The sequence below is a fragment of the Mytilus edulis genome, chromosome 14 (assembly GCF_963676685.1).
Source record: "Mytilus edulis chromosome 14, xbMytEdul2.2, whole genome shotgun sequence".
Lineage (NCBI taxonomy): Eukaryota > Metazoa > Mollusca > Bivalvia > Mytilida > Mytilidae > Mytilus > Mytilus edulis.
The window spans coordinates 37,285,056-37,300,483 of NC_092357.1; the positions used below are offsets into that span (position 1 = coordinate 37,285,056).

Consider the following 15,428-nt stretch of genomic DNA (forward strand, 5'->3'; position numbering starts at 1 on the left):
CAAACCGAAGCCTTAAGAGATTGTTACAGACGAACAAGAAGAAAAAGTGTCCGTAAGAAAAGGGTAATATAAAAAAATCTCACAAGACTATGGCGAAGAAATAGAACACTTGAGCACGATTGTTTAAAGAAGTCGCAATTGACCGTTTCAGAATCTAAAGCATCATAGGTAATTTCATTGTTCGTACCCCAAAGTGAAAATAACGTTACGTCATTGGTTGAATTTCCTTTGTTTATAACGTTTTAAACCAATCAAAACGCTTCGGTGTACGCTTTTGAAAATATTACCCAGGATGCATTAGATTCTGAAACGGCGAATTGTTCAGTCACATATAAGTTATTCATTCTTTGAAATAAGTTTTAGTAGTTTTAGAGAGCTCATTGCAGACATTATGAATAAGAACATATGATAATGGTTTACATATTTTATCATCAATCTTTATATATTCAATATTGAAATAAAAACTGTTCCTTCTTTTTTTAAATTCTTAATCATCAGCCACTGTAACAAATTCAAACATTAATATGAAGATTTATATAAAAAATTATCCAAGCAAAAGTGTTCTCAGAGTGCCAACTTTTGTTTGCGAATAGAGACAATTTACATTTTATGCGTTTATGAAAAAGGTGTTCCTAAATTTTAACGGTGTTTGTTATATTTTTTCATATCAAAAGGTCAAAAGTTTAAATGTGAAGCAATATAAATAAACTTGGGTAAAGTGCAAATATATGCCATGTTATAAACAAGTCACAAAGTCCGGGTACACAACATTAACGATTTATTATTGGTGGTGTCACGTTTATGTCATGAGACATCTTTCACAAAAATTAAGTGTACAAAATAAGGACAGAACGCATCGGAACTCCCATATTGACGTCATGCTCAACAAAAAGATATTGCTTAATCCTGAATTTACCTATTGCGCATATATAAATTAGAGATATCAAATATTGAGGATTTTGAAATGAAAATCAAGACAGTTTTTTTTAGTTCAATTCGTTTGTTTATATTACTCTTTAAAAATAATATAAAGAATCTTAGTTGTACCTTTGGGAAACTTGAGCATAAAGCGGCTGACGTGATAGTATTGAAATGAAGAAATCAACGTTTAGGCAATGGTAAAGATCTTCAGATCGTGTTTCCCTCGGTTGTAGTTTGTTCTCCAGATTTGTTTTCTCTTAAACGATTAATGACTTTTGAACACCGGTACACTACTGTTGCCTTTATTTACTTAAACAGAAAATGTTTGTTCACAGTTTTGGTTTAAAATGTTGGACAGTGAGGTCACTATCAACCTAGGTCCAAATGACAATTAGATGAAAAGCCTGACCAATTTCAAAATATTTAAATTCAACTTAACAAACAGTTTCAATAATCACTACACATCGTTTTACGGGTTTGAACAGCACGAGAATGATCATCCGAGCTGTTGGACGTATACAAAAAAGTAAGATCACAAAAATACTGAACTTAGAGGAAAATCAATTCGGAAAGTCCATAATCACATGGCATAATCAACTAACAAAACGCATCAAAAACGAATGGACAAGAACTGTCATATTCCTGACTTGGTACAGGCATTTTCAAATGTAGAAAATGGTGGATTAAACCTGGTTTTATAGCGATAATCCTCTCACCTTGATGACAGTCTCATCAAATTCATACCCTATTTGCTTAAAAACAATTATAAAGACTATGGTTTATAGACGTTCTTAATTTGCATACTGTATATTACAAGTAAAACTATGTGACGCATCTAGTCCAAGGATTTCTTTAAAGAGAAGTAAAATGGGGTCGCCCCGATATTCCGACACCTCGTTAGTCCGACACCCCGTTAGTCCGACACCCCATTGGTCCGACACCCCAATAGTCCGACACCCCATTAGTCCGACACCCCGTTAGTCCGACACCCCGTTAGTCCGACACCCCATTGGTCCGACACCCCAATAGTCCGACACCCCATTAGTCCGACACCCCGTTAGTCCGACACTTTTAACATAGATTATGAGATTATATATAACTATGCAAATGCTTGAAATACTGAAAGACATAATTGCAAACTGCATTCGTCGTACATTAAAAGATATATAAAATTTACACTCAAAAACACGCTAACAAATCTGTACCTATTGTCTATGTCTTGTTGGGATGTACAAATTGCCGGCCACGTCAACTTGTATTTTTGTCCATTTGATGAGTTAAGCCATTTTCAACTGATTTGTATAGTTCGTTCTAATGTTGTACTGTTATACATTTGTACCACTGTCCCAGGTTAGGGGGAGGGTTGGGATTTTGCTAACATGTTTAATCCCGCCACATTATGTATGTATGTGAATGTCAGGAGCCTGGAATGCAGTGGATGTCGTTTGTTTATGTGTTACCTACTTGTTTTTCGTTCATTTTATTTTTTAAGGATAAGGCCGTTAGTTTTCTCGTTTGAATTGTTTAACATTGTCATTTCGGGGTCTTTTTTAAAATTAAAAGCTGACTATGCGGTATGAACTTTGCTTATTGTTGAAGACCGTACGATGACCTATATAGTTGTAAATTTCTGTGTCATGTTGGTCTCTTGTGGAGATTCGTTTCATTTGCAATCATACCACATCTTCTTATATATATATATATCGGCACGATTAAAACAACGTCATCACACAATTTTAGGTGAAACAACTTCCATTTCAGGGATCGCAATTGACTTATAAATTCCTAAAAGGTGTTATATATCCACTTGTTGAAGCCTACCTGAAAATTAGCAAAATAATAAAAACTTTAATTGAGGAACGTCGATTTTGTTGCAGTACTATCCTCTGATTTCTTAACTTTTACTTCAAAATATTATTTATGTTATCAACTATTCCTTAATTCTATTCAATGATAATCAAGCTGTTCATTAGACTCCGTGTAATATGACTATCATATGCTAATAAATAGGTACAGTTTTAGCTCACCTGACTTGAAAGGTCAAGTACTTAAGCTTTTCTCATCACTTGGCGTGCGGCGTCCATCGTCCGTCTTCGTCGTCGTCGTCTGTTCACTTTAACAAAAATCTTCTTCTCTGAATCTGAATGGCCCAATTTTTTTTTTAACCAAACTTGGCCACAATTATAACTAGGGTATCTAGTTTAAAACATGTGTCCGATCGATGACCAAAACTACCAAACAACATGGCCTACATGGCTAAACATAGAACATAGGGATAAAATGCAGTTTTAAATTGGCTTATATCTATGAAACTAAAGCATTAGAGCAAATCTGATAGGTGTCAAAAATATTTATTGGATTTAGATTTATCTGCCCTGACATTTTCAGACGAATCTGACAACCCGTTATTAGGTTGCTGCCCCTGAGTTTGTAATTTTACGGACATTTTGCAGTTTTTGTTATCATTATAATATCTAATATTTAGTACTTTTAATTGTGATTTTAACTTTATTTTACATGATTCTCTAATCAGTAAATGCAGGTGAGCGACACAGGCTCTTGAGAGCCTCTAGTTGAATTATGTAGTCATGAGATGACAGTATTAATTGTCTATGTATGTTATAAACTACTAGGTATAAACACAACTGGTGATACTTTTCAAAAGGAAAATGCCTGTATAAGTACATTGTACATGTACTTTCGTAATATTATGTTAATAAGGAGCATGCATACAATTCTTGTAATGCATTGCGTGCATTATGGCCAATAAGACGACCCATGTATCTAGGTACCTGCGAACGCTATTGTGCGTTATATAATCATGACTATGACATGCATGATTTTACTGATATATATTTCTCAAGAAGTTTGAACATTTTGACAAAGAAATATTGTATGCTCTTTGATTGGGTGGTTGTCGCTTTGACATATTCCCCATTTCCATTCTCAATTTTATTAAAACAAATATGCTCTTGAAATTTTATTGGTTATATTAATATACCCTATAGCGGGTTATTTTCGCGGGCGTAACAATTCACGATTTTCATTGAATAAGGTAAACATGCGAAATATTTTGGAAGTTATTATTTTGGCGGATTCATAACTTTTATCATACTTTTGCATGATCACTTGCAGAATTTAATTTGGAGATTTTATTCTATCCGCGAAAATTTACACCCCGCAAAAACAACCCGGTATACGGTATATGAAGCGACAAAGAACTTCATTTTGCATTCGATGACTTCAGCGTATGTACATATATATGCGCAGCAATACTTGTTTAATGAACAGCTGCGCCACGAGCGCATGATACGTCCGTCGTCTTGTGTGTGATCTTTTATGCAATTATCATAAATTATAGTATCATACATATAGGGTGACATGTGAGAACCCCCTCTTTATAAAAAAAATCAATAACTCTAAAATAAAGTTTGAATCATCCCCAAAAAGTATACAGATCTTTACATTAATATAACTAAGAATTGTATAAAGTTGTAAGCAATAATCATAAATTGTTTTTGAGATACGGAGCGACATGTGACCCCCCCCCCTTTTTACCAAAAAACATTAAAATAAAATTTTGAATCAAAACCAAAAAGTATATAGATCTTTAGATTATCATAAAAAAACAACTATGTTAAGTTTCAAGAAATTTGGATGAGTCGTTCTCAAGTTACGATGCGACATGTTTACGCCGGACAGACAGATGGACAAACGGACAGACGGACATTTGTATACAATACGTCCAGTCAAAAGTTTGACGGGCGTATAAAAACAAACACAGAACTGCCATAACATTACATTCAATATTTGAACCTGAATTTATTTTGTTGATATTTTGATACCTTGCCTAGCTAGATGCTTTTTGTAATAATATACTGAACGACTTTAGAAACGCAACACTAGATTATTTTTGTGTTATTTTTGAATGAATGTGTCAACGTCAAAAGCGATGACTGCCTGTTACTAACGCCAAAATGATTGTCAGAAAGGTCAACAAATTCTGTCTGACATTTTTTGGGTTCTGTTTTACACCTTCTGATTTTGCATTTGTCCAACCCATTAATTGGTTTTGGCAATTATGCGGTTGGAACTTGAGGGCTTTACAGGTTTTCCTTCAGTCAATTCATTGGCAATGCAGTTCATGGGAAACATTTATGACATGAATCTGTACTCAATGGCACTCGGCAATTTGGTTAGCAGTTGACGTTGCGGCCGTAAACATGATTGGCAAATGACGTTGCATAATCAAATTATGTTGATGTTTCATTGTCACTACACGTTGATCTGTTCATTGATGGCCAGCAACAAATCTTGTCTACTTGTATCGTTGTCGGAAGGACAGTAGAACGAGTTTCTGAAGTCATACGGTATGGTTGCAGCACATTTATGTTTTCATGTTTGCAGTATTCTTAAGGGTTAATTCAGTTCTTTGTTTTTTTTATTTCTCAGACTTGGCAAAATGGAGATGCAACATTTAAAAAAAAAGTAAGTAAGGCAAAGGATTGAAAGAAATGTTTCACAAAGCAAAAAAACTGAAACAATCTTTCATGGGACCAAAATTTCGCTTTAAGAAATTCGTGCGACTTCAAAAAAATGGTATGTTCAATAACCACAGGTAAGTCTGATTTTGATTTTTTGTAAGGAGAAAAAAGCATGATAAGCATGAAAAGTAGTTGTAAGAGAATCAAAAAAGATTTGGTAAAAAAAATCAACAAAATGAGTGTTGCGTTTCTAAAGTCGTTCAGTATATATATGTACTTGGGGTTTTTTTCTTGGTTCCGTGAAACTACTGTTGCACAATGTATACCGGTAACAAGTAGAATATAACGATCTTCTGATGAGACTTTCTTTGTAGTGTTGTTTATATCCTTCCAGATCACCTAGTTACATTTTAGGTTGTGAGTGCAAGTTTTTGTTTTGAACAACTTTTATTTAATAGTCCAATTGAGTATGGAAATGGGAAATGTGTGAAAGAGAAAACAATCAGACCAAAGAACAGACAACAGCCGAAGGCCACTTATGGGTCTTCAATGCAGCGAGAAACTCTTGCACCTGGAGTCGTGTTTCAGTTTGCCCCTAACAATACTGTATAGGGATTGCTTTACTTGAACATTTGTATTGTCCTATTTTCTTACATACTTATAGTATAAAAAAGAAGATGTGGTATGATTGCCTATGAGACAACTATCCACAAAAGACCAAAATGACACAGACATTAACAACTATAGGTCACCGTACGGCTTTCAACAATGAGCAAAGCCAATACTGCATAGTGAGCTATAAAAGGCCCCGATTAAGACAATGTAAAACAATTCAAACGAAAAACTAACGGCCTTATTTATGTAAAAAAATGAACGAAAAACAAATATGTAACACATAAACAAACGACAACCACTGAATTACAGGCTCCTTATTGGTCGATTTTTTGTTGCCTTTTATATAGATACTCTAGGGGTACCCCTTGATCTAAGTCGCAAAATTCCTGAATTTGTGTTCACTTTTATTTCAAATACAACAGATCTATCTGATAGGACAACTGAGTGGAAGTTGAAGATTGTTGTTTGCATCTCCCGCAATAATGGGTGAGGGGGAAGCAATTCCGTTCGAATAGCGGGTTAATTGACAAGTTCATTGATGTGGAAATGTGTGTTCACAGTTTCGGTATGCAAGTTATCTTATGTTGTTCCTCGTAAAGATAATGCCTACAACTCTTTGAGTGGTCCGTAGGTGGCCTGTTGCAAGGCAAAATTTCTGTCCCTATCCAATGTACCCTTATTTTACAGTGGCAGTCCAAATTTCCCCGACCATCATCCCAGATGGCCTTTGTTGTGACAATACCTACCTATTGTATTTATTGTTAACTTGTTCTCCTCTTGAATATGCATGAAATATTTGCCACTGGACATTAAGCAACCAACAATCAATCAATAAATCGTAAAGATAAACATTTACATAATAGTACTATCGATGTGTCCCTGATTGCTCTCTAAAAACTGGTCTAGGTTCACAAATTAGTAAGTTTCTGTATATCAGCTTACTACTATTGATCGGGATTAATTGTATTGTCGGACTATTGGTGTGTCGGATCAATGGGGCGTCGGATCAATGAGGTGTCGGACAAATGGGGTGTCGGACCAGTGGGGTGTCGGACTAGTGGGGTGTCGGACCAATGGGGTGTCGGACTAACGGGGTGTCGGAACATCGGGGCTGCCCCAGTAAAATTAGGTGAAAATGCAGCAGAAATTATTCTCGGGACAGTTAAAAATCATGCTGTATTTGTAGAGTTTTTTCTTAATTACATAATAGGTCCTTTAATGTGTGTTGTAGCTGAGACTTAATTTTAAAGTAGACACATTTACAGGTTATGAGCTTATTGTTTTCTATGTGCTTGTTGTATATTTTTCATGATCTAGTAAATAAACTCATCATAGATACCAGGCCTTGAAGGCATTAAACTTTGCTCAGTGCTCGGAGCACAAAAATCATGCTCGAAACATGATATCCAGCAATTTGATTGGTTCATTTTCGAGTCTGAGTACAAAAATCATGCTCGAAAGTTTTATGACCTTGAGGCCTGGACTAAATTTTATATATACGCCAGACTCTTTAGTTATTTGTGCATTTTTTTTAAAAATAAGATATTGTTTAAACTAATGTTCGGTGGTCTCAACTTCGAGAAGAACTTCTTCGCTACAAATCAGTTACACTATGTAATGTGTGTAATGTGTCAGATGAAATGCTGAAATGATATTTAAATTAGTTTTGTTACCAGCCCGAATGGATCTATCTAAATAACATCAATATATTATTGTCAAAGCAGAATGATATTTTGCAATAATTTAATAGAAGGGTCTTTCAGCGACTTTACCATATTTAATTGCAAAGTGTTATAATTAATTTCATTTAAGGATGTACTTAGGTGAGGTTAGGTAAAATTTAAGAAATAAGAAATTAAAATTGATACTATAAGCTAGTAGAGCATCAATTAAGGATAAAGATAAGCTAAACATATTGATAGGTCAAGGACCTCCTTTTCGAGGTATTTGAGATTTAAAATATGGCGGGAAAAGGCTGACTCTGACTTTTACCTTATTTTTGCATTGGTATTATTTGGGTCTCAAAACAAAAGAAAGAAAATCAAGAATCTTCTAAAATTTTGGTAAATGACCTTTCATGAGCTATTTAATCTTATATGAAAAAATAAATGGGTGTTATGGGGCGAAATATTTTACATTGTATTGTATGGAAAAACACCAAGAAGTCCGAATATTTGACAGTTATTCCAAAACCTCACTTAAGTACATCCTTAACAACATATAGATGTAAGTAGCAGAACAGTATGTATATATTTTGAATGTTTTCCTCTCTTTACGTTGAACCTTTCGCAAACACAAATTATATTATTGCATCAGATCCATGAACTCCCCATTTAAATAATGATAGAATAAATGCTATTTAGTATCTATTTAGAAATAAAACAAACCACACTTGTGCTGAATATAATGTTATCAATGAGTAAGATTGTTATAATTGTACTTTTTTTTGCTGAAATACTTAAAAAAGTGTGTTCTTATTTCCAAAAAGTTGATAAATTTACACATATGGAATGTGAACCGTAAATTTTTTTTTTTTTTTATTTGTAAAAAAAGAAACAAAACCCAAAGGTGGCATTTGGCTGTTGTTAACTCTTTGACACTTTCTCCGTTTCCATTCTCTTAAAATTATATTGCCATGTTATCTGTCCTTTTAGTGAATTGACTGGCTAAAAAATCAGTTGTTACTTTTCCAATACTTATGATATTGTGGTCAACATAGCTGAGGAGCAAGCTTATCTTCATTGTTCTTTAAACAAATATATATGCTTTTAATAGATATACAATACATTCTGATTATCTTAACATATTTTGCCTTATTGTTAGCTTTGCTTTTGTGTCTAAGGCATATGGGGTGACCTTTTCTGGTTGACAGTCTCAAATGATAAGCATCCAGTTAGCAGTATATATGTGCTACGATGTTTAGAATTTTAATTGTAAATTTAGTCCCTCTGACAAGTTGGTATACTATACATGTATTTTTATATTTGTATTTTTTTGGGCTTTGATGGCTCTATATATTGCATTCTCCACCACATATGTATAACCCTATATGTTGTTTTTTTCTAAATGTTTTCTAAGGTTGTCTTTTTAATTTATTGACATGCCTTTACCTCTAAATAAACCATTAATTTCTAAGATGTAAATTAAGAAAATAAATTGTATGTACTGATGGTTTAACTAACAAATTGCTCGTTTCATCATTCATTGCCATTTCTATTTTCAATGTCATTTCTACATTCAATGCCATTTCTAGTACTCTAGACTATATTGTGGTTGTCAGTTTTTATTAAATTGAGAAGGAAGCCAAAGTGCCTACATTGAACAACCAACCTTTGGCAGTAAAATTGGCTATCCTAGTCAATTAAGATCAGAGTGGAACGCATCTACCATGTTAAGGGATCAAATTCACAACCTCAATGTTGACAGGCTACATATAACTATAGATAAGTTACTGGACCACTCAGCCAACAAAGCCCACAAAAAAGGCTCACAACTAACATATAGAAAAAAAAGTGAACACCAGTGTACAAATAACAAAATCAGAAAATTTATTGCTTTGGAAGACAAATTACTTATTCAATTATATACAAAGATAATATTAGATATAAATATATTAACAAGAAATATATTTCTATAAAACATAATTCAAAAAACTTAACTCGCTATCACATGACAAAGTTTTGTTTAAAGGTGGGAAAACTAGATTTGAATACTGTAATTCAGAAATAATTGCCATGTTTTTATTATTGCCAAAAAAAGCGACAGGTTTATAATTGCAAAAATTAAAACTCCTATTTTGATTTTTTTTATATGAATCAAACAGAATTTTTCTGAATTTCGCAAAAAATAAAATCACATTTTAGTCTACAATGACAAAATTGCTATAATAAATGCATGCAATAATTTCTGAAATTTACAGTATCATTTTGATCATTTGTATGAAGAACCTAACTGCTCAACTTTGGTATACTTCTTTTAAAAAAATATTCAACCAAGACAAAGATATGATATAGATTTGATTTGATGTTATTTAGTTTGTGTTACTTCCCTTAGTCAATATCTTCATTTTTTGAGTAAAATAGTTCATCTTTTTATTTGTCTGAACAAATTCAAACATGTGGTACAAATAAGTCTGTTGAAAGATCCTTACTAAATCATAGAGATGTACTTAGGTGAGGTTGGGTAAAAATTAATAAATCAAGAATTTAAAATTGATACTATAAGCGGGTAAAGCATTCGTTAAGGATAAAAATAAGCTAAAAATATTGATATGTTATGGACCTCCTTTTCGAGATTTGAGATTTAAAATATGGCGGGAAAAGGCTGACTCAGACTTTTACCTTATATTTGCATTGGTATTATTGGGTCTCAAAACAAAAGAAAGAAAATCAAGAATCTTCTACAATTTTGGTAAATAACCTTTCATGACCTATTAAGTCTTATATGAAAAAATAAACGGGTGTTATGGAGCAAAATATTTTACCTTGTATTTTATGGAAAAACACCAAGGAGTCTGAACATCTGACATGAATTCCAAAACCTCACCTAAGTACATCCTAAGAGACTATAAAAATGTTCAGAAAACAACGTTTTCTATAACCTACCTGTTTGCATAAGTTGAATTTTGCAGATTAATGAAGAAATTTGTGCATGCAGATCACAAAAATTGTGATAAAAGGGAAATAACTCTGTTCAAATTGCATCTATAGGTTACAAGAGCGCAATTATTCATTATGCATTTTCCATAGGGTACCACTAGTGTTTCGTACTTTTTTTCTCGAAGACTACACAAACTGGGGAAAAACGGGTAGCAGTTCCTGTTACTTGAAATGCCCTTGTTGCATTACAACCAAAAAATATATAGGGCCGTGCGGCTCAAATTGACTTAAAATGCAGTTGAAAAAGATCGTCTATTTTTTTTTTTTCGCTTCATGAAAAGGCATATTTTTAATGGCTCCGACCTGCAGAAATGGAAGATATTTCCTGTAGTTCGTAAAATGTGAATATGATTTTCTGCAGTTTTTTAACCTAATTGGATAAGCTTTCGATTAAATGTAATTCCAATCCTGTATCAACCAATCAGAAGCCGTATAGGATTCTATTCTGAGTACCATCTTGGGGTAAAAAAATGCCGGTAAAATGTAAACAAATAATTGCGCTCTTGTAACCTATAGAATCCAATATTTACTAAACTTGTAAAGGGAAGATAACTCAATACACTGTAAAATGCAATAGATATATTTACAGTATGAAGAAAATCGTATATCAGCTCAATAGTTTTGCATAATTAAAATATTGAGAAGGCACAATAAAATGAATATCATATACATTTTCTTCAAACTGACAAGTAATTTTGCTTTATAGCTACAGTGTTTATCATATTGGTTTATTTGACACAAGCATTTAATAAAGTAATACATGTGTTTTGAATTTTCTTAAAATTTCTACGAAAAAAATTATAAGACATCAAAACCTGATAACAAAGGAATTTCAAGAAGTATAAACTTTATAAATATTCAAAATATTCCAAATGGAATGTTTTTGTCTATAAACTCTTAAACTTGTAACACAAAAAACAAAATTGGCCTTAAGGAGGTAGATCTAGGTTAAGGGAAATAACTCTTAAAATCATCAGTATGTTTGAGTCAGCCATTTTCATAAATATGTTCTAAGCTTCTAGGATACAAAGATTATTTCGAATCTGTTTCAGGTAAATGCTTAAAATTCATTGACAAAACTTGACTGTTACAAGCGCATAACTGATTTAAAGAGTTATCTCCCTGAACCAAGGTCTTCCCCTTTAAGCCCATCAAATAAGTACAGTATAGAAAAAATAATCATTTGCACCAATATATTTTTCATTCTTATACAGACTCTTTTAATCTTAAGTTTCAACCATGTTACTTACTATATTACATCAGAGATAGAAACATTTATGCATCACCTGTCAATCACAACTCCTCCCCCACCCCAATGATATTCATGTGCAAAGGCAACATTAATATATTTCTACTCCTCCCCCACCCCAATGATATTCACGTGCAAAGGCAACATCAATATATTTCTATGCAGTGAATATTGAATACATACACATGAGATGTTTAAGTTGAATAGATAGGGACATGTGTCCTTAGATAAAATCTAAACTATTCTTGGAACATCAATTACATTGTACTTGATTTATAATTCATAACAAAGCCTAATTTAGCTGAGTTTTCCCAATTATTATATACTGTTAATGCAGAAATTTTGGGCAAATTTTGGGCATGTTTTTGATATTGCATAAGTTTCAATGAGAAAAGCCTTTTTTTTACAAAAATAAACAAGAACCTAGCATTTCAATTTTCATTTACCATGAATTGCTATAATTTATCTTCAAATTGTGCACATTAATAAATAATTGCAATAACAAATACATAAATTTTTTCTGAATTTACAATATTAAATTCATAATTAATATTGAAGCAATTCTACAACTTTTTTTTATATGAAATAACAGATCTTTATTCAACAAAAAAACCTTCTCTGACCTACTATGGCACAAAATCTAATTTCTACATTCTTTTTCCAAATTGCCATTTCAGAATCTAAAGGACTTTGGGTAATTTCATTGTTCCGACCACATAATAAAAACAATTTCGTGTCATCAGCTGAGTTTCTATTGATTAGAATGTTTTTAACCAATCAAAACTCTATATCATAAGCTATAGAAAATATTACCATAATGAATAAGATTCTGAAACAGCAAATTACTCTTAAAAAAAAAATTCTGACTAAATCATCACTATCTACTGGCTTATAAAAATAAAGCTATTTAAAATATTCAATGCCATTTTTATGCTTTGAGTAAATATTTGGTGTACTGTTATAAGTCATATCTTAACCTTCACTTAATAAACACAAATAAATAGTATTGTCAACACATTGCTTTGTATAAATATTGATTTTGATCAGATATCATTTACATAATAAAATAAACAATTATAATAAAATATGTTATGATCCTGATGATCTGTCATGTGACTAGAAGCTCCATAGAGTCAATATTGCTCACCTGACTTCTAGGGAGTTTAAAATGCTCACCTGGCTTCTAAGTTATAGGCAGAAAGTTTTCATAGCTCTGTCTCATACCAAAATTGGAGAACAACAATTGAACTTATTTTCATGTAAGGTCAAAAGTCAAGTACTACAGTTGTAGGAATATTGGTCATACTGTTTTGTGGTGGATCCAAGGTCTAAAAAATGGGGAGTTGTTTTCTGTGGGGCTGGAACCCCTTTTTTTATGATCAATACTACTGAATGAGGACATATTTTTGGACCCCCCCCTGATGTTTAAGTAAAGGTTGACAGAATCAATTATTTGAGAACTCTGCCACTTGTTCTTGAATACAGGGAAGACATGAAACAAATGCCAAGTTATTGCAATTGCTCACAGTCTCTTCCTTTAAACCAGGTGAGCATATTTAATAAAGTAGGTATAATGAGACATTCTTGCATCCTAACTGATATATAATAGTTTGCTGATAGATCTACAAAAATACTTTCAAAAGCGAGAAGCACCTAGTTGGAAAATGGCTAAATTATACTCAAAGCATGAAAAAAAGATTTGCCACTCCAACATTAGTTTTTCATATCTATCTTTAGCACTTAAGGATGTTATTCATTTATTTTGTTCCCTCTTTCAACAAAAACAACAAATTATGCAGTCTATCTTTGGTTCAGTTGTTTACCATCATAACATTTAAGTTTCAAATAAAATTATTAATTCCTGGAATAACTATTTCATTATCCATGCTATGCTCTTTCTCTTTTTATGGATAACATTTCTACATTTGTCGTAATGTTTAGTCCATTAGAACAGAAGTAAAAGGATTAGTCAATGTCAGTCTATGATTTGAAAGTCATAAATAACTGCTTTTGGCTCTGATGATAGGTTGGTTACATGTAAAACTATTTTGAACCAAAAATAAATGACCAACTGATGAACTCAAATATATGCTTTGGTTATTTCCTATTTTTAAAATTATAAGTTTTTTTACAAGGTTTGAACACATAAAGTAATATGTTTAAAAATGAAAAAATGACTTTGCTGATTGAAAATGTAAAATGGTAAAAATATAGCTGAATATAAAAAATTAACAAATTACAATATCAAGAAATTATATCTTATTGTTGAATTTCAAAATTGTATGTGTAATATTTAAAATTGTAAAGCTCAAACTTTTCCATTTACAATCTTAGTATTTTGGAAAAAAATCATAAAGAATAAAATATAAAAGGCATACCAATAAAACTGTTGTGAAAAATTTGAGACATAATAATTGTTTTCTAAATCAAATGTATAATCACTCCAATTAATCCTCATTCATTAGTCACTCTTTTTATCCTCTTCTGCACCATGTTGCATAAACTGGTCCCTTTCTCCTAATGGCTTTAAAATCAGCAACCAGTCTTGCCCTAGGTTCCAGTTACTGGTACCAAAATGACCTACTTTGGGTTTGTGAGGCCATGCTCATACATCACTCTCATAGAAATGTTTTTTCCTGGTGGTACCAGATTTGATATTGGTAGACATTAGTTCCATCTTTAATGCATTCAGTTCTCTTTCTTTCTTCTGCAATACATTATATATTAATTTTAATATTTTTCAAGTTTCAAAAAAGATGGTCAGTTCAAGTATAACTTAATCATTCTTCAAAAGTTTTGAAATGTTACTGTAACTACTTTTACTCGTGGTGACCAATTTTCGTGGTTTTCGTTGATAACTTTATCCACGAATTTAAGTGTCCAACGAAATAAAAGAACCATTGTCCAAATCAAGACATGGAAAGATCCCCATGTAGGTTTGACTACCCATATGATTTAGAGAATCTAACAGAACTACATATGCATGCAGGGTTATACCCATTTAATCTTAAATAACCCAAAATGTACAGTTTTTGATCTTTTAATTTTTATAAAAAAATATTTTTGATCGATGAAAGTCAGATTTCCGTTATTGATATGCTAGTATGATAAAGTGTTCATTTTATATCCTCATTTTATAGTTCTTGTACATATGGGTAATAATAATTTCACCTTGAGCTTGATTTTGATAAAAATTATTTGACAATTCCAGATACGTTTATAGCATTTGTTTATGTTATTGTTTTCTTTAGTTAACATGCTTATGGCCTAATTTACACCTTTGATGGTCTTTAATATGTTGATTACTTTATCTTGGGTTAATTAGTATTGTCACTACGATTTACACTTGTCAATGTTTAATTTGCAATTTCCTTCAATCCATACTATTTGTAACCTTCAATCTTAAAGGCTTTAATTTTTCAATAAATTTTTTTATAAGAAAACTATAATCCACGAATTTAAAAACCCATAAACATGTAAATATTGCTCAAACCAAAAAAA

At 32.1% G+C, this 15,428-nt stretch overlaps 1 protein-coding gene and 1 long non-coding RNA gene across 4 annotated transcripts in view; one reads left to right on the forward strand and one right to left on the reverse strand.

Moving 5' to 3' along the window:
* The first annotated feature begins 11,887 nt into the window (after nt 1–11,887).
* Nucleotides 11,888–12,111, forward strand: LOC139502570 (uncharacterized). The gene is made up of 2 exons (XR_011658884.1): nt 11,888–12,012; nt 12,068–12,111. It is a non-coding gene; the product is annotated as an uncharacterized lncRNA (long non-coding RNA).
* A 1,235-nt stretch (nt 12,112–13,346) lies between these two features.
* Nucleotides 13,347–15,428, reverse strand: part of LOC139502568 (serine-rich adhesin for platelets-like) — an 87,934-nt gene continuing 85,852 nt past the window's right edge. For all 3 annotated transcript variants that reach the window (XM_071292072.1, XM_071292070.1, XM_071292069.1), the window contains one exon: nt 13,347–14,634. In XM_071292072.1, coding sequence (XP_071148173.1) covers nt 14,533–14,634 — 102 coding nt within the window. In that variant the 3' untranslated portion in view covers nt 13,347–14,532. The remainder of the gene's footprint in view (nt 14,635–15,428) is intronic.